This window comes from Anolis sagrei, chromosome 3 (genome assembly GCF_037176765.1).
Source record: "Anolis sagrei isolate rAnoSag1 chromosome 3, rAnoSag1.mat, whole genome shotgun sequence".
In the NCBI taxonomy this organism is placed as follows: domain Eukaryota; kingdom Metazoa; phylum Chordata; class Lepidosauria; order Squamata; family Dactyloidae; genus Anolis; species Anolis sagrei.
In genome coordinates, this window is record NC_090023.1 from 108,297,758 (window position 1) to 108,324,791 (window position 27,034).

General features: G+C 40.1%; 1 protein-coding gene across 1 annotated transcript in view; it reads right to left on the bottom strand.

Moving 5' to 3' along the window:
* Positions 1-26,800, bottom strand: part of TMEM255B (transmembrane protein 255B) — a 42,383-nt gene extending 15,583 nt beyond the window's left edge. Inside the window, exons 1-4 of the mRNA XM_060766879.2 lie at positions 26,674-26,800; positions 10,304-10,446; positions 8,317-8,379; positions 3,210-3,299 (exon numbers count right to left, since the gene is read on the bottom strand). Coding sequence (XP_060622862.1) covers positions 3,210-3,299; positions 8,317-8,379; positions 10,304-10,446; positions 26,674-26,740 — 363 coding nt within the window. The 5' untranslated portion in view covers positions 26,741-26,800. The remainder of the gene's footprint in view (positions 1-3,209; positions 3,300-8,316; positions 8,380-10,303; positions 10,447-26,673) is intronic.
* Positions 26,801-27,034: the final 234 nt, after the last annotated feature.

Below are 27,034 nucleotides of genomic sequence, written 5' to 3' on the forward strand. Positions count from 1 at the left end.
AGATTTTCAAAGATGGGGTAGCTTCACTGCTAGGTAACGAGATAGCTCAAACAAACATGATTCACATATAATGGATTCCTGTAATTTGCTCCGATCCCCTTTCCTTCTGAACTAACATAATTACAAGCTACTTCCAGCTGTATTTATTTCATTTGATGCAGGCATTCAGCTTTTTTTTTTGAAAGGTGAAAAATGGTTTTGAATACACAAATGATAAAGTGTACTTAACATAGCAAATTATATCTGTATGCATTATTCTTTCTCAAATGAGACAGGAGTACTTTCAATCGAGGAATTTTCAAATAAGCTTCTAATTTTGTAAGTGGTTTTCCATAGTATTTTCTATTGAGTGAAGTGTTTTCCCTCAGAATTGAGCAAATCATATGTGCTTCTGTTCTTATAACTATCTTTCTTTCACCAGAACATACAGACTAAATACTTTTTGTTGCCTTAAACAAAGACTTCATTAAGAAGAAGAGACAAATAACACATTTTTTCATTGTCCATTATTATTACTATTGCAATACAAATAAAATGCCATATATATTTCATTTATGATTGTTGTGTGTCTTCAAATAGTTTTACGACTTAACTGTAAGGTGAATCTATCACAGGCAAGATCTGTTCCAAAGGGGTTTGCCTTGCCTTCCTCAAAGGCTCAGTGCCAAAATCTGAGTTTTAAATTGGGGGAGGGGGGGGGACCCGGGAAGTGACTCCCCACACAGATCTGTTAGTCCTGGGATTGGCTCCCCTGCTATCTTCACAGGTCTCCTCTTCATCAGAACAAGATGTAGGGCAGACAAGGGACATCCAGCAGAAGCATTTTTTTTTAAAAAAAATACTCCATTATGCACTGGACTGTAAATGCACACATGGAAATATCTTAATATAAAAATAAGTAGATTTGCATGTGCGCATATACAGTTCAGCACATACAGGGGGATTTTTTTTTAAAAAAACTTCTGCAGGATCTCTCTTCCCTCAACCCTTAATTCAAGCTCTGTTTAATATTATAAATATTAAAATAAAGGGTTTCAGAGAGTTCTAATTGCTTCCCACTTGTGCTTCCCTTGAGTCACCTGTGTGTCCATTTAACAGCCCCCCAATCAGCTGATCAGCTGTTTCGGGCTTTTAAAAAGTACATGTACGCTGGAGGGCTCTCCACAGGATGGAGGGGAATCAGTGTTTTGAATGACTGCAGGGATATACAGTGATGAAAATATGCACATTTTAAGGCCGGAATCAGGATATAAACGCATCTTTTTAACACATGTTTTTCATCTGTTGCTGCGAATCAGTGCAGATCTACAGCTAGTATCAGTTAGCCACAAACCCCCTTTTAATCTGCTAACTTCCGCATTTTAGGTGATGTGTAGAAAGGTTCTCAGAGAGTTTGACATGTCCAAGAAACCCAGTGGGTTTCCATGACCAAATGAGATAGAATGCTAGTTTCCAGAGTCTTAATCCAGTGCTCAAACCCTACACCACACTGATTGTCTCAATTAAAGTAAATTTGATATCATTTCATGCCACTGTAGGTTTCTTATGGGATACTAATATTTGCCTTGAGTTTTGGCTCGTGTTTTGTTTTTTAAAATGTTCTGGAATGCACAAAATATTTACCACCTGATCGTTTTGAGACACAGCGTGAGAATTTTGGAAAATCTTTCATAATTCAATCTTTAACAAGTCCATTATGAAAGTGAGCAGAATTTATTGGAGTCCTTCCCCTGCCTGCGCTGCCCCCATAAATAAAGTTTAAAAGCTATTTTGGATAGTAGAAAAATTGTCTCTGTTGAATCTCTAAATGATTCCATTTTTCACCCTCTTGGATACACCAAATTATTTAAGAGTCCTGAATCTCGCACCATTCAGACTTGTTAGATGCTTCAAGTGCTCTTATAAACGAAGATGAAGAACATAAAATCTTTTTTCATTGTTTTGACATAACTGTTGTTACTAAACTTAATAATAGTCAAATTCAGTAACTTTTTGTAAAGTGTGATGGCACCATAGATATCCACAAGGAGACTGTTACTGAAAGTTTGATTTTTATTTTATTTCATTCTTATTTTCAAATCTTCATCCACTGGTGTTCACTCATCCGTGAATAGCTGAAGTTTTTTTTTTTTACTCCATATGTAACATTTTATACTTGCTTATAGTGTATCTCATTTACCATTAAATTGTCCTTTCCCCAGTTCAGAGAGATCATTTTGGAGCTCTTTGTAATCTCTTTTCTTTCTTGGTATCCTAAATAATTAAGGGTCATTGGTAAATTTAGCCACTTCACTAGTCATCTCCAATTCCAGATAATCTATGAGCAAGTTTAAAAGCACTCATCTCTATACAGATTCCTGAGGGACCTCCCTGCTCACATGCCTCCACACAACTTCTGTTACTCTGTTTCTTCTACTTCAACCAGTTAACACTCCAGAAGAGTACTTCGTCTATACTATAAGTGACGGACTTTGGTGGTGTATTTTGTCAAAAGCTTTTGGAAGTCTAATTAAACATGATTGACATCACTCCATTCATAAATGTTTATTGACAATCTCAAAAAGTTTTTAAAAATCTTTTCAGAATCCATGTTGATTCTTTCTGAACAGAACCTCTCTTTGACATTGTTTTTGTTATCCACTGTTAAGTCTACCTCGACTTACAGTGATCCAATGAATGAGAGACTATCTATCATAGGCAGGCCTGCTCAGGCCTTGCAGACTCAATGGTGTGGCTTCAAAAGGACAACAGTCTCATGGTGCTTCCAGACAGTGCCAAAATCCACACCAAAACACTTTTTAAAATCTGTGGCAAAGAATAGGTCTGCCACATACATTGTTTTTAAACTATTTCCCCCCCAATAATGTTTCCTTTGTATGTTTTAAACCCAATTCTCAATTATAGTTCCTATCTATATAGTGAATGATGAATAATGTAATTCAAGCAGCTGACATTTTCATAGCAATATAGTTCCTTAAAGGGTTTCTGCCAACAGGACTAGATATAAGTAAAACTGTTTGGGAACCACAAGGAATTTAGTGGGACTATTTGTATGAAAACCTAAGTTCACTATGTCTATTTCTTCATTAAATAGAGTAACCATGGTCTAATGAACTAAGTGATTAGATATCAAACATTCAAAAATGATTAGCAGTTACAAACATTTGTGTGTAAACAGGAGAGAACATAATATCAAACATCATACTTACTATGTGTCGTGCTGCAAACACACCATCAACAATTGCACAACAGAAGGCTGCCACCACTCCAAAACTGATGAACACAATAGATGCTATCAGCTAGAACGAAAAGAAAAAAACAGGCATGTGTTATGCATTCCATGCAGTTATTGTAGTCCTACTATTGATTCTTTCACATGCCTGGCCATTTGGCTTGTAGTCAAAAGCAAACCATTTGGCAAATATCCCATATTGTAGTCAAACGTATACTTTAGTGTATCAAAAGATTGTTGGTAGTAGTGTGTGCCTTCAAGACACCTCTTGGATCCTTATCTTAGATTCCCCTGGCAAGATTTATTCAGAAGAGATTTGCCACTGCCTTCTTCATTGGCTAAGAGAGTAAAGCTTGCCCAAGGTCACTCAGAAGGTTTCCATGGCTGAGCAAATATCTGAATGCTGATCTCTCAGAATCCTAGTCCAGCCCTTGGCTAAATGAGGCTTTCTTTTAAAACGTGCTAGGAGCTCCCAGTGGTGCAGCAGGTTAAATTGCTGAGCAGCTGAACTTGCTGACCAAAATGTTGGCAGTTCGAATCTGGGCAGCAGAGTAATCTCCCACTGTTAGCCCCAGCTGCTGCCAACCTAGCAGTTTGAAAACATGTGAGATCAATAGGTACCACTTTGTCAGGAAGGTAACAGCGCTCCATGCAGTCATGTCAGCCACATAACCATGGAGGCATCTACAGACAATGATGGCTCTTCAGCTCAGAAATTGAGATGTGCACCACCCTCCAGAGTTGGACACGACTAGACTTAATGTTAAGGGAAACCTTTACCTTTACCTTTACTTTAAAATGTGCCAGTTCTCCTACTTGCAATAAGTGTTATAATTCAGAAGATGCCAAGTGCCAGTAATATATAGTTTGGATTAATACACTCTGTTTTGCCTACTCACTCTGTAGCTTATTGGAGAGATAAAATTCCTTCCATGCATGATCCTGAATGCATCAAAAATTATGGAAATCACTGTAGTCCTACATTACATGTAATGCATGAAAATTATTGTAGTACTACATTGCTCCTTGGCGTAACCAAACTTACATCATTTGTTTCTAAATTTACTTCTCAGAATATGTCCTGTATTAAATTTTAAATAAAGTGCTACTGTTAAAAACACTCACTACCTCACAAACAGGAAAGGAGATGAGATAATGTAATATGATTGAAGAGGAAAGAAATGGAGGCTGTCAAACATAAGGCCTTAGCAATTTTATTATGCCTGTCAGTAATTCTGTTATGAAAGTGAACCATCCTAATCAGAGTCCACTTAATTAGAATCCAAATTCACACATGGCCATATTCCAGAATGGATACTGGGAGGAGGGAGCCACAGGGAGGAGGGAGCAAGCTTGTTTTCTGCTTCCTTGGAGACTAGGACGCGGAACAATGGCTTCAAACTACAAGAGAGGAGATTCCATCTGAACATTAGGAAGAACTTCTTGACTGTGAGAGCCGTTCAGCAGTGGAACTCTCTGCCCCGGAGTGTGGTGGAGGCTCCTTCTTTGGAAGCTTTTAAGCAGAGGCTGGATGGCCATTTGTCAGGGGTGATTTGAATGCAATATTCCTGCTTCTTGGCAGGGGGTTGGACTGGATGGCCCATGAGGTCTCTTCCAACTCTTTGATTCTATGATTCTATGATTCTATGATTCTATGAGAAATTGTGATTTAATTCCAGATTTTTCTAAACCTGAAGATCAGGAAAAACAAATGAAAGCTTGTTTTCTATATATTGCTACTGTATTGTTATAAGTGTTTTAAAGGTAGGGTAAAGGTTTTCCCCTGACATTAAATCCGGTTGTGTCCGACTCTGTGGGTTGGTGCTCATCTCTATTTCTAAGCCGAAGAGCCGGTGCTGTCTATAGACACCTCCAAAGTCAAGTGGCCGGCATGACTGCATGGGGCACTGTTACCTTCCTGCCAAAGCGGTACCTATTAATGTCCTCATATTTGTATGTTTTCAAACTGCTAGGTCAGCAGAAGCTGGGGCTGACAGAGGGAGCTTGCTCCGCTCCCCGACTTCGAGCCTGCGACCTTTTGATCAACAAGTTCAGCAGATCAGTGCTTTAATCCGCTGCGCCACCAGGGGCTCCTCGGTTTTACTTAACTTATTATATAGAGTGTAATCAAGTTTTATCAAACCTTTTTGTTTGGTTTGGTATTGTGATATGGCCTAAGGGCTAATCGATAAAATTTATTAGTATTACTATATATTGCAAAATGGCAGAATTTCAAGAAAGTGCTTCATCTCTTTCCACAGTGTTCAAGCATTTTCAGTAAATGCCAAAATCATGACCAGAGAAAATATGTCTGCTGCTATGACAACTAAAGAGCCATACAGATCTAATACTGTAGGAAGGGTATTCACAAAACTGAGCCTGATCACATTCTGCCTGAAGTACAGCTATCAGTACTGAGGCACCTGCATTGTCAGCTTGTGCCAGAGTGAGATGGTAAGACCTGGATCAGTCATCAGCCATTCATTTACTTTGACACATTTTCCAGGGATGTTGCCAGTCACAAATGTCCTGAAATGTGAACTCCACCTTCCTCGTAAAATACTGAAATACACAAACCCCTGCATGGGTGCCCACTCCTTGGCTATTAAGGTAACTTATCGCTGCACTAGGCATGACGCCTCACAATTTATGCCCCGTCAGCCTATTCTTTCCAAAGGTCGGTGCCTCAATAATAGCACTGCTGTAATTGAGACTTCACTGGAGAGCTGTCACACCAGAGATATGATTATGTCATGGGTACTGGGTGTTCATTATTCATTTATGTCTATTCTAGCTGCAGCAAAGGGTACAATTGCAATGGGTTTCTAATGAGTAATAGGAGTTGTAATTACCTAACTGTAAAATGACTCTTGAGTGGGAGAGAGGGTCACTTTTTACAACTTTTAAACCCCTGAAATATCCTTTTTGTCTGAATGATCATCAGTATGAACCTGAGAAAACATTTTAAAATGTGTTTCAATACAAGTGCTGAAGATAGGTAAAGGTAAATATTTTCCCCTGACATTAAGTCTAGTTGTGTCCAACTCTGAGGGGTGGTGCTCATCTCCATTTCTAAGCCAAAGAGCCGGTGTTGTCCATAGACACCTCCTAGGTCATGTGGCTGGCATGACTGCATGAGTGCCATTACCTTCCCGCTGGAGTGGTACCTATTGATCTACTCACATTGGCATGTTTTTGAACTGCTAGGTTGGCAGAAGCTGGGGCTAACAGCGGAAGCTCACCCCACTCCCCGGATTCAAACCACCAACATTTCAGTCAGCAAGTTCAGAAGCTCAGCAGTTTAACCCGCTGCACCACTGGGACCTCCTGAATCTTCAAAATAATTGATTTGCTCATACAAGGACAAAATGAATATGGCATTGAGCAAATATTCCAAGGAACAAGCATAATCTTGCTTGGATAAATAGGAGCATTATATCAGGTAAGCCTTTACCCAAAGTCTGAAGTGGTACTTTGACAATTTGAAAATTGCCTGGCATTTCCTAAGTGATAATACCTCTGGCCTGACCACCTGTAAAAGAGTTAAGCCACTGTAATTAGAGTCTGGTGGTTAATGCAATGGGGGTAGGATATAGGTTGTAGTTATACTGAGTAAGTTTGATGAGAGTTCCTGAGGGATTGATGGTGGTTTGGAGAATTACTGCTGTGATCTTAGCTTCCGAGGGGCCATTCTGGCAGCCATAGAGAAGGCCACTGAAAAATTCTAGTACTGAGCACTCATGTTGTATCAATCAACAAAACCAAGACAAACTTTGCTTCCTAGAGAGATTTACTGAAGGCGTGTGTATTCCAAACTTTGATATCTGTGATTATATAGCCCTCCTTCAGCCAAGGTCTAGACTGAAAAATATTTTGCTTCTGTAAAGACTGAAGATACTAATTTTGTTCTCAGGTGTCTCTTCAAAAAAAAAGGGTGTTCTCAAACCCCATTCTTACTTCATTAGTTGAGCCCACAAAACCAAGCATATAATTGATGACCATATTTTGGCTTTCCAAATTGTTAGTTTTCAGCATTTTATGAAAAGGACATGACCTATCAGAATATTTTATGATGTGTTGCTTCAACTGTTTTATGAATGTGTCGCTTCAACTGTTAGGTTTTCGTAAGCAGCACAGATGGTTAATCTAACACCTGCAGGAATAAAGCTACGCGTGCGGATCAAAACTGTGGAGGTGCCTTATTATATTCTAGCTCCACCATGGAGAAAGAAAAATAATAATCAAGTCCTCAGTTTTGGGGGGAAAGGATAATCACTCTAGTACAGTATTGCTGTCACATTCAATACTCTACATAATGCTTTTCCATGTTAACTTTCATTTGCATCAGAATCCATTGGATGACCAATGGATTCTTAGATTTACACCAGGTTAAAAATACCTGGGAATGTGCAGGCATAAGAATATAGGGTAGTAAAATTAGAAATGACTTGAAGGCACACAACAACAAAGCAGCATGTAAGCGCAGTAAACATGAAGATGTCAAAATAAAAATAAAACTGGAAAGAGATGAATGGGGGAAAAATTGGACATACCCACAGCAAACAACCCAGGCCACATCATCAGATGCTCACAAAGAAAGCAAGATGAACCATGTGTTGTCAGAGGCTTTCATGGCCTGAATCACTGGGTTGCTGTGAGTTTTCCAGGATGTATAGCCATGTTCCAGAAGCATTCTCTCCTGATGTTTTGCCCGCAGGCATCTTCAGAGGTTGTGAGACATATTGGAAACTAAACAAGAGAGGTCCACAAATATATAAACTTCCCTTGCTTGGTTTCCAATATACCTCACAACCTTGGAGGATGCCTGCCATAGATGAGGGTGAAACATCAGGAGAGAATGCTTCTGGAACATGGCCATATGGCCCGGAAAACTCACAACAATCCAAGATGAACCACCTTGTGGAGCTCAGTGTTTAAACTGCATCAGCAGATTTTTTTTTAAAGCAATTTCTCATTACTGTATTTAGCAGAACATTTAGCAGAGGCCTGTACGGATCAAGGTTTAGTACGTCTTTTAAATGTTTAGATTTCTTTGAAAGGTTTTAAATACAAGATTTGCTTACCATTTGCTTCCGGTTCTCTACCAGATGGATACCGATAATCCCTAGGAAAGATCCGAAGCCAAGCTATGTCAAGAAATAAGAATCTGAGTCAGCTAGGTATGGCGTATACAGCAATTTTTAAAAATATAGGGGACATGAATGCGAAAACACGCAAGGAACCACAGCTCAGTATTTGAGCATCTGCTTCATGTATATAATTTTAGGGATCTCAGTTTTAAAGAGTTTCAGACAAATGATTGAAAATAAGCATGAAGAAAGTTGCTATCAGATGAAGAAGTTTGCCCTGGACTAGACAGGCCAACTATCTAACTCAGTATAAAGTATTTACATATTAAACAGAAAGAGATTAATAAATAACAAAACAAAAACAGAGTGCATATATAACCACCTGTTTGGGAGATCAGAATAATCTCAGGGCCTTAACTCTACAGATGACCCCTATGGATGAATTAAGTACCAACTGCAGTTGCTCACAGCTTGTCATTCAAATCCACACATAAAGAGCACATTGCTTGGAAATTAAAACAGACATCTTAGCTGAAAGAAGAAATGAGAATATCCTTCCTTATCACTTATATATGGAGATGGGGTAGGAATAATTTAACTTAGCCTACTTGCTTCTAGCAAAGAAGGTGCTGGAGAGAGGATTGGAGGGTGAGCTCTGGGTGGGAAGGAGGAAACTAAGTAACTACCCTCTTAAAGTTTTTGCAAGTTGCAACAAAAAAAATCAATTAACTTTGCACATTGTAGCCAAAAGCTATTCTACAATTTGAGCTCAAATGGAGTCACCAAATCTGAAAAATCTGCACCCTTGTCTTTTGCCTAAAGGCCTGTGGACCAGGCCTGGAATCAAGCATTATCTTAAACTTGATCTTGTTTGATAAGGCATCATTAATCTATGATTAACACAGCAGGGAATAATTTAACTATCTCTATTAAATATTGCTGACCAAAATGTTGGCGGTTCAAATCCGCGAGACGGGGTGAGATCCCATTGTTAGCCCCAGCTTCTGCCAACCTAGCAGTTTGAAAACATGTAAATGTGAGTAGATCAACAAGTACCTCTCCGGCGGGAAGGTAACGGTGCTCCATACAGCCATGCCAGCCACATGACCTAAGAGGTGTCTATGGACAACACCGGCTCTTCGGCTTAGAAATGGAGATGAGCACCACCCCCCAGAGTCGGACACAACTAGATTTAATGTCAAGGGGAAAGCCTTTACCTTTACCTATAAAATCTTCCTTAATTTCAGAGAACTATAACTAAGAGTTATAATAATCTTCAAAGTACTCACAATGAAGTCCTGTATAATCTACCTTTCCCCCAAGTTTATATCTGAGATTATTAAATAACCCAATGTATTAAAATGAGCCTCCCATTTACACACATAGGTTAAATATTGGTGGCACTAAATCTCACAAAACCTTTTTCAGCCATACAGTACCATAAAATCAACAAACTACAAAGAGCAATATCTTTATTAGCCAACCCAAAAGCAAAAACCTTTTGAAGTTTTACTGTCTTCTTCATCAAGAAAAAAGATGTTTAAAATCATACAGGAGAAGAAAAATACTGATATTAGAGTCACAGGTTTACATTTTGTCTCATCTGTATGATTTTTTACCATCTTTGCCTAATGAAGGAGCCAGTGAAGCCGCTTTGAGTCTCCTTGTGGAGAGAAAAGTGGGGTATAAATAAACATTAATAATAATAATAATATAAAGACTCAAAAGCTTATATGATGTATTTTTTTCATTTGAGTTGACCAATAAAGGTAAACCATTAGCTCTTTCTTGGATTTTGTGTTGTATTTTGCTCTAACTCTTCTCCACCTAAACATGCTTCCTTTACCACAGGTCACAAAAATGATGTCACTCTAGCATCATACACACCAATAGGGTTTACTACAATTGGCTGTGTCTAGATCAATATACAAGATAGCACTATGAATACAGCACTGAGAAAATTAATTCCCACTTTACTTACAATTATTCCTGGATAGTAGCCACCCACGGAGACATTTTCTGTTCTTGTGGTAGCTGCAAGGCCTATAGTCAATATGAAAACTGACACCACCAAAAGAGAAATTGTAAACCAAAGAGATGTTTTCTTTCTTTTTGCAAAGTGTGCTGTGAAAATAAAGAAAACAAGACTGTAAATAACATATTAAAACTTCTATAATTTTCAAGGCACTTTGCTTTCTAAATGTGTACCTTACTTTTCTTTTAAGGGGCTCAGAGTGCTGCAACAGCCTTATTTTAGTCCTGTCAGGTAAGTGGCAACTGGAATAAAGCCACCCAGCAACTTTCATGGGCATGTATAATTTTCAAGACTCAAATTCTCATTTCCAACCACAATGGTCATGGACAGAAGTTGGAAACCATATATTTATCTGTCAAGGGTAATACTTTCTTAGGAAGCTAAGGTGTTAAAAAGCTTGTAAGAATAAGAACTTGTAAATGCCATTGTTTTTGTTTTTCTTGTTTTACAATTGTAGCCTTATGTCTACTTCTGATGAATATCTGTGTAAGTTGGGTTTAAACTGGTTTTGCCCCACTTTTAAGCATAACCAGGGGAAACCTTGGAACTTGTTGGAAACTCTCAAAAATCCTGCAGCATTGAGCCAGTCTGGACCATTGATCAGACCCAATTAACATGATCTGTTATCCAGATGGATCATGAGCATATTACCACCACTCCTAGCCATCATACGTGTTTCTGCTGACAGCAGAATAGGGAGGCCACACAACCAGCAACTGGTCTGCAGGTGTCCTGTTCTGACATTAGCAGAGGCACCCACATGAGAGGATGTCCTCCCCTCACACTTCCCAGTTGCATAGGTGGTTATGCCAGTGTCAGAAAGGGGCACACATATGACCAGCAAGAAGTAGGGGAATCTTCTCCCTTCTGATACTGGTAACACAGATGCCAGAAGCTTACACTGAGCTCCATGGCCAGTTAAGAGCAATGATGGTGGTGGTGATATGGCGGAGATAAGATGTGCACCACCCCAGTGAAGCAACTGCACTCCCCAGCACTTGCAAGCTCATTTACATCCAGATAAACTGCCCAGTGTGGATGAGCCCTTGGCTCTTGCATACATCAGCTTCTTCTCAAAACTGTCTCCAAGTTCCCTCTTCATGCAGATGCTTCCCAATGCCTTCTGTACCACAAAAAAACAAATCTGGAACATCTGGGGTTAAAAGCAGATAATTAAAGATATCTGAAGCAGAGAATCAGAGAAGGATTGAGTATGATAACAGGAAGGGTGAAGCATTATCTTCTCCAAGCTGCTTCTCTGCTTTAAATTATGCTCCCTCTCAAAATCAGTGCTTTTGTTTTTATTTTAAATTTTACAATTTACAATTTGAGTCCACTTAGGACATTTAGCTAGGCTCTATAGAAAGGCAAACTTCTCTTAAGAACTGCTATGCTTTGGATTATAAAATAGTCATTACTCTGTAGAGGTCTCTTCAATAACTCTCTTTCCCTTTGCCAGGGGTTTTCAATAGATGCTGCTGACATTTCTCTTCAAAGAATTGAGACAAGTGAAGCATAACTCCAAAGTGACAGGCATTACTGAGGGTCAAGTTATTTCTTTGAACCTGGGCTCTTGCACATACAAAACACTCTAAAGGCAGAAAAACCCAAAACTACAAAAAAAGGACTCTTTTTCTTCCTGCTGCAACTTCAGAGTCAATATTTCTCTGCAAATCACTAAGTTCATATTTAGGTCATGTCCAAAATGTCTTGCAAGCTTTTAAAAAATAATGTACAACTTCAACTATAGATTGACCACTTATAGTTATAGAATCATATCTCTGTAAGCTCTTAGGGACAAGCCAGAAAAAAGTGCCATGGCTTTCTGTATAGATTCCTCTCAAAAAGAGATCTGTTAGGGCCCTTCCACACTGCTCCTATATCCCAGGATCTGATCCCAGATTACCTGTTTATCCCATGTTATCTGACAGTGGGGAGTCATATTTTCCACTTTAAAGCACATAATCTGAGATTGGATCCTGGGATAAAAAGCTGTGTGGAAAGGCCCACTGATTTATTTCAGGGGGGAAATAAAACCCTAAGCTTCAACAGATTATTTACTGAATATGAAGATAGTTTTTTTCCTGACCCTGACCAGACATTAAGATTTAACCATGGCTTTCTTTCTTGAATTATGCTTGATGATGTATTCACACTACATAACCCTAGCCTTGCTTTGTCATATCCTCCAACATGAAAAAGGACATGTGTGTCAAACAACATAAGAGCATTATCAAAATGACAAACATTATGAATGAGGGATAAACAAGGTAAGAGAGAATAGGGCAGTTTGCTCTACTTAGAAAGGCAAGATTCTTTTTCCTGACACTGAGTTAATTGAATGCAAGCTACTTTTTCATTTTGAACACTCTTTGCATCAACTGAAATACTCTGAGGACAAAGGAGGAAGGTAAAAGTAGGAGGAACAAACTGGGACTTTCCTTCTAAAAATTGTAATGTGTGGTGCAGAAGTTATGAATATTAGGTAAGGATGATGTTGTAGGCCACTTGTCTTAGATATTCCTCCACTGATGAGATCAGATTAAAGTTTGGGAGGAGGGTGGTGTTATAACGCTGCAGAACCTGAACTCTCTTATTGCCAATATACAGTATACTTTTACACTATACTGTAAAATATACAGAATACTTTTACAGATGCTTATTCCAGCTCTGTGGAATGAGCATGATTTTGGTTGTCTTATTCACCGGTATTCTGTAAGACTTAACAGTTAGTCATGAAGTAGACTGAACTCTAGAGATGATACATTTCATATTTGTAAAGCATTTTGTTGTTTCTAACTGCTGTCAACTTCAATTTATGGTGACCCTATCAGTGAGAGACCTCCAAGTCACCCTGTTATCAACAGCTCTGCTCAAGTGCTGCAACCTAACATATCATGGGTTGTTGTAGGTTTTTTCGGGCTATATGGCCATGTTCTAAAGGCATTTTCTCCTTATATTTCGCCTGCATCTGTGGCAAGCATTCTCAGAGGTAGTGAGATTTGAGTCTATCCACTTGTAATAAAGCCTTCCTCTTTTCCATTCCCTCATTGACTTTTCTATGAGTGATATCTTCTTGAGATGAGTCCAAAGCATGACAGCCTCAGTTTATTTATTTTGGCTTCTTTTGGCAATTTGTGGTATCCACAGGACTCTCATCCAACACCAGAGTTCAATCTCTTTTTAACAATTTTTTCACTGTCCAGCTTTTACAACTACACCAGAAATCAGAAATTTGATGGCAGGAATACGTGTTACAGCTTTACACTTCATGATTTTGTCTAGTTCCTTCACAGCTACCTCTCCAAGTCCGAGCCTTCTCCTGATTCCTTGATTACACTTTCCATTCTGGTTAATGCCTGAGACATGGTATAGATAATCTTTGATTATTTGAATGTCTTCACTGGCTACTTAAAGTTATGGTTATGGTCTATTTTAATCTTTGTTTTAACCTTCGTTCTTAACTTCTGTGATATGAAGTTTTACCTTGGCACTTTAATTATGATATTTTTAATTATCTTTAACTTTTAACTTAATCAAGTTTTAATTGTGTTTTAATGTATGTTCACTATTACAGGGGTTTTAGGATGGTGATTAGTGTCTATTTGTGTATTTTCATGTTTTTGTCTTTTACTGTTGATATGGTCAGTGGACTAATCAATAAACTTTACAGTGCTACAGAGCTAAAGTTAAAGGGGTCATCTATGGCTATTATTATGATTATTATGATTATTATGATTATGATTATTATCTTCATGTTAAACAGTAAGCCTGCCTTGGCACATTTTTGTTGACTTTCTGCACTAGTCATTCCAAAACTTTGTTGTTGTTTTTTTGGCTAGCAGTATTGTGTCATTTGCATATCTTAAACTGTTAATGCGGTCGAAGTGGAAGGATCCTTAGGGGCAAGTGACCATGTGCTCCTGCAATTTGAGGTACAAAGGAAGGCCGAAACTAAGACAAGTCAAACCCGCATTTTGGACTTTAGGAGAGCTGATTTCCAAAAAATGAAGGAAACGCTGAGCAGCATTCCGTGGACACAGATACTAAAAGACAAGGGAGTTACGGATGGATGGGAATTTCTCAAGAGTGAAATACTCAAGACGCAATTGCAAACCGTGCCAACAAAAAAAAAAAATAGGACAAGTGCAAAGAAGCCAGAATGGGTGTCCAAAGAACTTCTAACTGTGCTAAGACACAAAAGAGACATGCACAAGAAGTGGAAAAAGGGAGAAATCACCAAAGAAGAATTCAAACAAATAGCCAACACCTGTAGGGAAAAGGTCCGCAAGGCTAAAGCACAAAATGAGCTCAGGCTTGCCAGGGACATTAAAAACAATAAAAAGGGCTTCTATTCTTATGTCAGTAGAAAAAGGAAAAACAAGGAGGCGATAGGACCTCTTCGAGGAGAAGATGGGGCAATGCTGACAGGGGATAGGGAAAAGGCAGAACTACTTAATGCCTTCTTTGCCTCGGTCTTCTCACAAAAAGAGAGTCTTCAACCTCAGCAAGATGGAGTGGATGAGGGATTGGAGGACATCCAACCCCAAATTGGGAAAGAAGTCGTCCAGGAATACCTGGCCGCTCTTAATGAGTTCAAGTCCCCAGGGCCAGATCAACTACACCCCAGAGTATTGAAGGAACTAGCGGAAGTCATTTCGGAACCATTGGCAACCATCTTTGAGAGTTCTTGGAGAACGGGAGAAGTTCCAGCAGATTGGAGGAGGGCCAATGTGGTCCAAATCTTCAAGAAGGGAAAAAAGGATGACCCAAGCAACTACCGTCCAGTCAGCCTCACGTCGATACCGGGCAAGATTCTGGAAAAGATTGTTAAGGAAGCGGTCTGCAAACACTTAGAAACAAATGCAGTCATCGCTAATAGTCAACATGGATTTATCAAAAACAAGTCATGCCAGACTAATCTGATCTCTTTCTTCGATAGAGTTACAAGCTGGGTAGATGCGGGGAATGCCGTGGATGTAGCGTACCTGGATTTCAGTAAGGCCTTCGACAAGGTCCCCCATGACCTTCTGGCAAGGAAACTAGTCCAATGTGGGCTAGGCAAAACTACGGTGAGGTGGATCTGTAATTGGTTAAGTGGACGAACACAGAGAGTGCTCACTAATGCTTCCTCCTCATCTTGGAAAGAAGTGACAATTGGAGTGCCGCAGGGTTCCGTCCTGGGCCCGGTCCTGTTCAACATCTTTATTAATGACTTAGATGAAGGGCTAGAAGGCATGATCATCAAGTTTGCAGATGACACCAAATTGGGAGGGATAGCCAATAGTCCAGAGGACAGGAGCAGAATTCAAAACGATCTTGACAGATTAGAGAGATGGGCCAAAACTAACAAAATGAAGTTCAACAGTGACAAATGCAAGATACTCCACTTTGGCAGAAAAAATGAAATGCAAAGATACAGAATGGGGGACGCCTGGCTCGAGAGCAGTACGTGTGAAAAAGATCTTGGAGTCCTCGTGGACAACAAGTTAAACATGAGCCAACAATGTGATGTGGCAGCAAAAAAAGCCAATGGGATTTTGGCCTGCATCAATAGGAGCATAGTGTCTAGATCTAAGGAAGTAATGCTACCCCTCTATTCTGCTTTAGTTAGACCACATCTGGAATATTGTGTCCAATTCTGGGCACCACAATTCAAGAGAGATATTGACAAGCTGGAATGTGTCCAGAGGAGGGCGACTAAAATGATCAAGGGTCTGGAGAACAAGCCCTATGAGGAGCGGCTTAGGGAACTGGGCATGTTTAGCCTGAAGAAGAGAAGGCTGAGAGGAGATATGATAGCCATGTATAAATATGTGAGAGGAAGCCACAGGGAGGAGGGAGCAAGCTTGTTTTCTGCTTCCTTGGAGACTAGGACGCGGAACAATGGCTTCAAACTACAAGAGAGGAGATTCCATCTGAACATTAGGAAGAACTTCCTGACTGTGAGAGCCGTTCAGCAGTGGAACTCTCTGCCCCGGAGTGTGGTGGAGGCTCCTTCTTTGGAAGCTTTTAAGCAGAGGCTGGATGGCCATCTGTCAGGGGTGATTTGAATGCAATATTCCTGCTTCTTGGCAGGGGGTTGGACTGGATGACCCATGAGGTCTCTTCCAACTCTTTGATTCTATGATTCTATGATTCTATGAATGTTCTCTCCACCAATTTGCATACCTCCTTCCTCCAAGTCTAATTCATCTTTATGTAAGAGGTGTTCAATGCATAAGCTAAACAGACAGGGTGCTAAAGTGCAGCCTTGTCTGACACCCTTTCTCTATATTCTGCCTTGATTGTAGCCTCTTGTCCTAAGTACAGGTTACATATGAGAACAATTAGATGTTGTAACACACCCAATTCTTCAAGAGTGATCCAAGGTTGTTCATGATCTACACCGGTATCTCTCAAATTGTACTCCTTCAACACTTTTGGACTTCAGCTCCCAGAAATCCCAGCGAGCTTACCAGCTATTAGGGATTATGGGAGCTGAAGTCCAAAACATCTGGAGGAGCACTGTTTGAGAAACTTTGATCTACACAATCAAAGACTTTGTCATAAACTGCAAAGCATAGGCTGTAAAGTATGGCTGTTCTGATCATTTTGCTGTTATTCTATTGTCTCTCTCAAAAATACCTTCAGTTGCAAAGATTTCTACAGGTGCATGCAATATAAAGATAGGAGTAAACATTTTGCCCATCAGCAATTTGTGGACAGTTTCTTAAGTCAAAGATGCTCAAGCCTGTTTTCAATGTTGCTCTGCCTTCAAACTATACTAAAACAGAACCCAGCAAAGAACACTGCACTGGAATGTTTTATATTGATTTGGCTTCTAGCAACAGGATCAATTTTTACATATAGACTACATCAAGTCACAGATATTACAGGCATGGTCTTCAGATTTGCAGTGTTATATCCTCCAGCTGACAGAATACAAAGAAAATGCTATCTGCTCTGTTGACTTGGTCAAATGCATTGACTCCATCAATAGTAATAATACTATAAAAAAGATTTTACTCGCAACTGTTTGGTTGCAATCACCCAACATATGAAATAACTTGTGAAAAGATATACTTTTCTTTTAGATATAGTTTTCTATGCAATTCGGTGTTATGAGCCTATGTTTTTATGTGCTATACTAGCTTGCAAGCTAAAAGAATATAAACCCATTTTCCCCACGATTCCCAAAGGAATGATCAACTTGTTCTTGGCCTCAGGCAGCAACATTTCTTGAACCAGCCCTGATGAATATTTTAGAACATGAGTGGAGAGCACAAGGCCAATGGTCTGCATGCAGCCCTAATCTGAATAACCTTGCTTCCAAATTGCACTGACAAATTGCACTACCAAAATTCAGCATCATTTTTAAAAAAACCCTTTAAAACAAAACTTCCTGCTTGACATATGATCTTTGTCATATGTCAACCCCATTATCATGAATAAAACAGATCTAGGATAGAACCTCTAGAAAAATTCTTACACCTGAAAAATTTCTAGATGATATCAAGTCTTTGGCTTTATTACTTGAGCTGTAATTCCATATGTAGAAACATGGGAGAGTATGCACCATCCACACAATTTTGACTTACTTCTGAATAAACATGAATAAAACTGTGCCATTTCTGTATAACAGTAAGAGACCCCAGGCATGCTAGTCTCAATGGGGTGTTGCTCTGTGCAACCAAAGTAGATCTGCTGCTATATCAAGAATCTACTGAATTTTGTCCATACTGAACTGTCTAGGATTATTTAGGGGGTAGTCAGAATTATAGTTGAATCTTTTTTTTCCTTGTTGGTATAAAGAAGCCATAGCAACAGGGGAAAAGATATTCAAATACAAGGATGTTCACAGCTCCAGAAAACTCCTGTGATATGTTCATCTTAGGGTCACCATGACTTGAAGGAACACAATAAAAACAAATAAAGAAATGTCTCCTTCTCTCCTGTCACATTAGTCTAATAATTTTCATGTGAATAGCATGTCCTTTCCTTCAGCAATACATAAGAACTCAGATAATCCAAGATCAATGATGAAACGATTTCCATGATGCTTCATTTCTGCAAGAATCTAACTTTGCCTGGAGTACTGACATAACTTGCTTCTGGTGCATAATGAACTTTCTTTTTCTGTGATCTTACATGTTTAGAATTCATAATACTGTACAGTCTAAAATTAAATTGTATTTATTAGCCAGTTAATGGATATTTTCAGTATTATAGATGTAGCAATGTACCCTGAGTCCCTTTGGGGAGATAGGACAGTTTATAAATAAAGTTTTATTATATTATTATACAGTGTTCAATTACAGTACAGAGTTTTAATTCTATAAACTATATAGATAAATTTTGTAACTTTGGTAAAGTTTTGAGAGCATCCTATACATATTTACTCACAATAAACAGAATTTTCTTTTGAATAAGCAAATCCTGGCACTATGCACAGTGAGAGACAACAAGATACTATGCTTCTGTTGCCTACTATCCTTAATACTGATATTTCTAAGTTTGGATTTGAGATTTTGTACATCTCTAAACCAAATGGTACTATTTAGTATCTTGCAACATGGTCAGTTTCATAATACCATATGAAAGCTGACTGGCACAACCTGGGGATCACAACCAGACACAGTAAAGTCATCTGCCCTTGCGCTTTGCTACTCTGCTGCCAATATGCATGCCCAGTGGTGTAGGGCATAGACATCCTGTGATAATGTGCCATGTCTCATTAAGTGCCACATCAACTGTTTTAATGTGGTGAGATGTGTCTCGCCACATTAAAACAGTGGATGTGGCACTTAATGAGACATGGCGCATTATCACAGGATGTCTACACCCTAGACCACTGGAGAAATTATACTGTTTAGCCGGTATTGCACCACCTGTCATCCGCTGGGGAGTAACAGCCAAAAATGAAAGAACCAAGGCAGTGACATCTCCAGCTCATCCCCTGTTCGGATATCTGTTTTAAGGTGGTGCACACCAATGCCTTAAATCAAGAAATAGTTTTCTAAGGTCTACAGAGATTCTCGCAGGAACATCTCAGCAAGTGAGAATCCAAAAGTGGCAGGCTAAAACCCAGAACCTCAAGCCAAGGCAGATACCAAATAAGAGACTCCCTCCTGGGCACACAAAAGACGAGGCGACTTGGAAGGCACTAAACAGACTGTGCTTTGACACCATGAGATGCAGAGCCAACCTTAAGAAATGGGGCCACAAAGTGGAGTCTACAACATGTGAGTGTGGAGAAGAGCAAACCACAGACCACCTATTACAATGCAGCCTGAGCCCTGCCAGATGCACAGTGGAGGACCTCCTTATAGCAACACCAGAGGCACTTCAAGTGGCCAGCTACTAGTCAAAAAACTTTTGGTATAATGCCAAGTTTTTTAACTTTGTGTTTTTAAATATATTATAACTGTACCCCCAGTTTGCTTCTTACACAATAAATAAAATCAGTTACTGTAATGAAAAAAAATCTATATAGTTATGCAACACACACACACACTATCTGTCAAACTATCACAGTAATATCTTGTATTTTGTGTCAATACTAACATTGAAATTCTCTCTCTCACACTCACTCACTCTCTATATACATCAATCAGAAGCTAGGTCAATGAATCATTTACTACTTATCAAGGTAATCCTTGGAATTAATGGTATTTTCAAGTGTTTTAAGCACCTACATTTCTAAATGTATGACCATGGCTTTGGAATTACTGGCAATCTGTAATAACCTGGAGTTTTATTTGCTCTTCACTTCAATGCTGTAAAATGTGTCAAATTCAGAACTACTTCTCCCCCTGACTCCTATAAATTTTGGAGCCCCCGGTGGTGCAGTGTGTTAAACCACCAAGCTGCTAAATTTGCTGACCAAAAGGTCAGCAGTTTGAATCCCGGGAATAGGGTGAGCTTCTGCTGTTAGCTTCAGCCAATCTAGCAGTTCGAAAACATGAAAATGTGAATAGATCAATAGGTATCACTCTGGTGGGAAGGTAACAGCGCTCCATGCAGTCATGCCAGCCACATTACTTTGGAGGCGTCTACGGATAATGCCGGTTCTTCAGATAAGAAATTGTGATAAACACCACCCCCTAGAGTTGGACAAGACTAGACTGAATGTCAAGGGGAAACCTTTACCTTTTAATCTACAATTACTTCAAGCTGCCTTTATATTAACCAATCATAAAAGTAAATTTAATTAATAATACATTGTACCCGAAACTCAAATATGATGGACTAATGTGTGCAGAGATCTCAGATTTGCTTTTGGTGATGGCTTCTGATTCAATGCTTGATTTGTCTAGCAGGCAAATACTAATGATCCACATACTCTTCTTGCAAACTCCAAGATATCAACCATTATTAGTGCATGTTAATATTGTCTTATGATATTATAAATATCACTCTGGTGTTTATATCTTATTTGATGGTCCCTACTTTGTTAAATTTTAACACACACACACACAGATCTGATGCCTTCAATGGTTCAGGAGTAACACAATATCACTGTGACTCCACAACCTCAGTGTCAATTACTTATTCCATACATAATTTAAAGACTGGTTAAAATAACAGGACACTCATTGTCTTTATTTCACCGTTTTGATGGAAAGCCATTTCAATTACAAAAAGAATAATCTAAACAAAGATTTCCTTTGGCCATTTCCACCTTTGGCCATTTCCTTTGGCTCAAGTCAACAAATTAAATGTTCAATGTATTGTCGAAGGCTTTCATGGCTGGAATCACTAGTTTCTTGTGGGCAAGGAGCTCTTCCCTGCTGCAGTTAGGTGTGAATGTTTAGCTGATCACCTTCATTAGCATTTGAAGGCCTGCCTGAGCCTGGGAAAATCTGTTGCTGGGAGGTGTTAATCTGTGCCTGGTTTTTTCCTCTCTGTTATTTAGCTGTCAGGCAGGCCTTCAAATGCTAATGAAGGTGATCAGCTAAACATTCACACCTAACTGCAGCAGGGAAGAGCTCCTTGCCCCACCCCAGCCATTTCACAGATATATGAACCCATTTTTCCCACTTCCAACAGACCTCACAACCTCTGAGGATGCTTGCCATAGATGCAGGCGAAACGTCAGGAGAAATGCCTCTAGAACATGGCTCTATAGCCCGAAAAAAACCCACAAGAACCTAAATTAAATGTTACTTTCAGATTTTTTTGATCTTGCCTTACAAGAACTGCTTACCTCATACTAACACTATTCATACAAGAATCAATACATAGATATTTTACATTATGTTGGTTACAAGGAACATTAGAGAAGCAATACAATATTTGACCTTTCTTTTATGTGCCGTTTATTTTACTTTATGAGAAGACAGGTTGAGGTAGTCAAGGGCAGGAAAAAGCCAGGTAAGAATATTTTATCAAAAAGTAATCTAGGATAACTGAAATGGAAACATAAATCCAGTTGTCATATGAATATGACAACAGCTATAATCAGATGTACAGAAAGAGTTTTTCTCTCTTTGAATGACCTTGACACATAGCATCAATAAACCTTCTGCAAATGGAATATACCACAAACTATACAACTCACTCTATCACAGAATTCAGCTATCAACATTCAGACATATCAACATCCTTGGCAAAACCCCAAAGTTTGCACGTTTATAAAACTATTGCTCGGGAGGGGGGGGGGTTGCTAAGGGAATAAAAAGACTGAAATACAAGCCTAATGAAAGCTGAGACTTCTCAGTAGCCACAGAATGTTATCTATACGGATGGGAGTAGAAGGGGGAATGTTATAGAGGATCATGAAACATGGCTTGACTAGGTAGTAAGAATCCTGGAAAGGAACACCCCACACAACAATATTGCATTGCAATGTCCCACTTGTTTGGTGGTGGTGTGTGTGTGGGGGGGGGGGGTCGTCTAATAGCAAACAAATCCACAAAGGTACACTAATTATTTTAAGCTGAAGAACACAAACTATATTTGTAAAAATACAAGTGTGTACTCTTACCAACTCTATTATTCTATGAAGACATCACAATCATTATAATTGAGATGAATTGATTTATTTATTTACAGTACATATATTCCACCCTTCTCACCCCAAAGGGGACTCAGAGCGGATCACAGAACAGATATGTGGCAAACATTCAGTGCCGTTATACACTGACAAGACAGTCAACTGTACATAGGTAGAGGTATATATATGTATAGGCTTTCACATCTTGGAGGCTGTGCTCGGTTCCAGCCACAAGGGAGTGCCACTTTCCCTGCCAAAGAGCTTTGTTTGTAAACTTCCTCCTTGATTGAATCACCGGCATTTTTCTGACATTTCCTTATGGATATACCTCCCCGCTTAAGAGGTACATATTTATCTACTCACTTTGTTGTTTTCAACACTGCTAGTTAGACAGAAGTTGGACTAAAGGCCAGGAGCTCACACTGACCCGGGCTTTGAATTGTCGACCTTTTGATTGGCAAGGTTTAGTGTAGCTGGTGGTTAACTTGCTATGGTAAAGCTCAGCCCATATAAAAACTGTAAATAAATAAATCATGAAAAATTAAGCATATTGTTTGAAAAAGCCTAGAAATATCTGAATATCTGGAACATTTACATTTTTGCAATACAGAACCATTACTTAGCCTCTTGTAATTTTTATATTACCCACTTTCACTGTCCCAAACAGAAACATGTCCCAATCTTACATTATTTGGAAGGAAGATTGACTGAAACCAATAGGATACACTATCAGCAGGTTTTTCGGGCTATATGGCCATGGTTTAGAGGCATTCTCTCCTGACGTTTTGCCTGCATCTATGGCAAGCATCCTCAGAGGTAGGATTCTTTTCCAGAGATCTATTTTCAGAATCAAGGTAAAATAGATAAAATACTTATAAACTTATAAAGATCCACTAAAATTAAGAATCAAAACATGTCTTTAATTATATTTGCCAGTTCTCTTTTCTGTAAAATCTTCCCAGTAATTCCATATTTTTCGTATTTTCTATTGCTATTTAATGAAAGCCACAAGCTAAAAGCTGTATAAGTGTATAAAAACCCACTTAGCTATGTCTAATAAAACAGTAAACATGCAACATTTTCAAGACAGAGAGTGATGCACTACGATGGCAGGGAGGAATGTAAAGCACACCATCACTTTGTAATTCTGGTGAAAAATATGTGAGAAAATAGTGTCTTGGAATTAATGGTATTTTCAAGTGTTTTAAGCACCTACATTTCTAAATGTATGACCATAGCTGTGGAATTACTAGCAATCTGTAATAACCTGGGGTTTGATTTGCTCTTCACATCAATGCTGTAAAATGTGTCAAATCCAGAACCACTTTTTCCCCCAACTACTGTACCTTTTGGAGCCCCCGGTGGCACAGCGGGTTAAACAGGGGAGCAGGGTGAGCTCCCACTGTCAACCCCAGCTTCTGCCAAGCGAGCAGTTTGAAAACATGCAAATGTGATTAGATCAATAGGTACCACTCCAGCAGGAAGGTAACGGTGCTCCATGCAGTCATGCCGGCCACATGACCTTGGAGGTATCTACGGACAACACCGGCTCTTCATCTTAGAAATGGAGATGAGCATCACCCCCCCAGAACTGGACACGACTAGACTTAATGTCAAGGGGAAACCTTTACCTTTACTGTACATTTTAAATCCAATAGATTGATATGCTTGCTCCTCGTTCAATGAATCAATCAATAAATCGGTTTTTTAAAAAATCCTACAGAATGAAATAAAGCAACCAATATTTCTATCATATTTGTATCCAGTGTGCAGGTTTTGTTGTCTTCTTCTGACTAATGGTGACCCTAAGGTCCTATCATCAGCTTTCTTGGCAAGTTTTGTTCAGAGGAGGACTATTTTTCCCTTTTTCTGAGGCTGAGAGAGTGTGACTTGCCCAAGGTCACCAGCAGGTTTTCATGGCCAAGTGGGTATGAGAAACATGGTTTCTAGAGCCACGGTTTAACATTTAATTCCCTGCGTTATGCTGGCTCTCTACTCTGCAGAGTGTGTGCAACAAAAGCTTTGGTACTTGAGCATTTCAGGTGCCATTGAAACAAGTGTTTCATGATGATGTGTTGGACTGAAACTTGGGCCTTCAGGTTAAAGTCTCCACTGAGCTATGAAACTTACCTTGGAAAATATTGCACCCTGTCCTTTATCAAGGGATTTATATGTGTATGTGTGAGGAGCGATTTAAGAAACTACAAGTTGCTTCTGGTGTGAGAAAATTGGCCATTGGCAAGGATGTTACCTAGGGGATGCCTGGATGTTTTACCATCCTGTGGGAGGCTTCTGTTATGTCCCCATATGAGAAGCTGGAGCTGACAGACAGATTTGAACCACCAACCGGATTTGATGGTTCCCGGATTTGAACCACCAACCTTTCGGTCAGCAGTCCTGCTGGCACAAGGATTTAACCCATTGCACCTCTGGGGACTCTGATCAAAGGCAAAGAGAGTCAGAATAAGTCAGATGAAGGGCAAAGAGAGTCAGAATAGCACCTTGAACCGCTATAGATATATAACCCTCCTTTCATCCATTCTCCCTTTAACAACCTTTAACAACACAGAGTTAGGTCTTCACACTTGACTGTACTAATAAACTTAGCACGACTTTTCCACACAGGTTTTGCCTCATACTTCAAATCTGCTGCAGAGAATATGACCCCCCCCCCCCTCCAGAGTTCAGATTCAGAGTTCAGATTAGAGAGGTGCAAAATGGATGAAATTCGATTAGTAATTCATTTAGGAGACATGGCTGGCCCTCTTCAATTAGTAAACACTTGGAGGGGTCCCATTCCAATTTATAATCCAAATCCCTGAGCTTTGGAATTGCTTCCTTAAAATTTGGGGGTCGCTTCTCAGTCATTTTTATGGCTATCAGGATGAAACTTGACACACTTGTAGGCAACATTCACAACTTTAAGCCTGCCAAGTTTCAGAAAGTTTTAGTCATCCACTGATTTTTAGGAAATTTAAAAAGGTTTTTACAAATAATTAAAATAAACTGAAGAGGTTTCCCCTTGAATTTCTGAATGATGAGACAATATAAGTAGGGTAATTGTAGACCCATATAATGAAGTTTGAACAGCATTCTTTGGCAGTGTAGATCCATCCCCATTCTTCCCTTTAATTTAGGACAGCAGATAAGGTCTCTTCATAGAAATTGTTCTATGAGTCTAATCTAGTTCAAAGCAGATAATCTGGATTTGATATAGCAAGGGAGATCTGGCATTAGTCTACCTTCAAGTTGCATGGTGACTTAGGCCCCTTCCACAGAACTATATAAAATCCACATTGAACTGGATTATATGGCAGTGTGGACTTGTGGATTATCTGCCTTGATATTCTGGGTTATATGCCTTTGTGGAAGGAAGCTGGCCAGTTCTCTGACTTAAGAAGCTGCCTCTTTATCTGAGATGAAAACATCTCACAGAACATTCTACAGATATATAAACTCCACTGTCATAGATTCCCCTGGGCAGAAAGCAGACAGACTTTGAAACTGCAAGGCCATTAAAGGCTAATCAAGGTGGCCAATTGCAACATTCACACTTGCCTCCAACAGACAAGAGTTCTTTCTCCCACCCTGGACATTATTCCACAGATCTATAAACCCCACTTGCCTAGTTTCCAATAGACTTCACAACCTCTGAGGATGCCTGCTATAGATGGGGGTGAAACATCAGGAGAGAATGCTTCTGACTCAGGAGAGAATGCTTCTGGAACATGGCCAGACAGCCCAGAAAACTCACAGCAACCCATTTCACAGAACAGTCCTTCTGGCTGGTTTCTATGAGTGGTGTCCCATCCAAGTGCTATCCATATCCAAGTGTGCCTGCTTAGCTTCCAAGATCAGACAGGGCCAGCCTTGAGGGTGTTTAGGCATAGAAGAACGATGCAATGTCAGTTTTGTCATTGTAGGAATTGCCCTGACTGCCAAGAACTTCCTGACTGTGGAACTCTCTGCCTCGGAGTGTGGTGGAGGCTCCTTCTTTGGAAGCTTTTAAACAGAGGCTGGATGGCCACCTGTCAGGGGTGCTTTGAATGCAATATTCCTGCTTCTTGGCAGGGGGTTGGACTGGATGGCCCATGAGGTCTCTTCCAACTCTAGGATTCTATCACTCTAAGAGGCTTCCAGTGTGACACCAAAGTGCTGAAAGCAGCCTGGTATGACTTTGAAACAGGGCGGATGGGGATGCTCTTCCCTGTCCCGGAGTCCATGGCATAGGCAAGACCCAGTGGGTCTCCTTCTCCTCCTCCTTTGCCCTGCCCCTAGCGGCCTCCTTCTCCCCCCCTCTCCCCCCCCCGCCCTCTTCTTGGTCCCTGGGCTTTCTCACCTGCGGGGTCCAGCATGGCCAAAGGGTCGCTGAGGGAGGGAGCCGAGGGCGGGAGCGAGGGCTGCATCCTCGGGGCGCCCCTTCCTCCTCGCCGTGGGACCCGGCCATGCGAGGCTCAGCCCCGGACTGGTCCTTGCGGGAGAAGAGGAGGCGAAGAAGAAGGCGCCCGAGGAGAGAGCAGAGGCGGTGCCGCCGGAGGAGGGTGCCCGGGGAGGAGCCAGACAGACAGCCAGGGAAAGAGAGGGAGAGAGGGAGAGAGGGGGAGAGGGAGGAAGAGGCGCGCGCCCTCGGGGGTCCCCTGTGCCCGCCTTTTTCTGACTGAGGGGAAGAGGCTTTTCTGCCCGCTGGTGACAGCATCCTC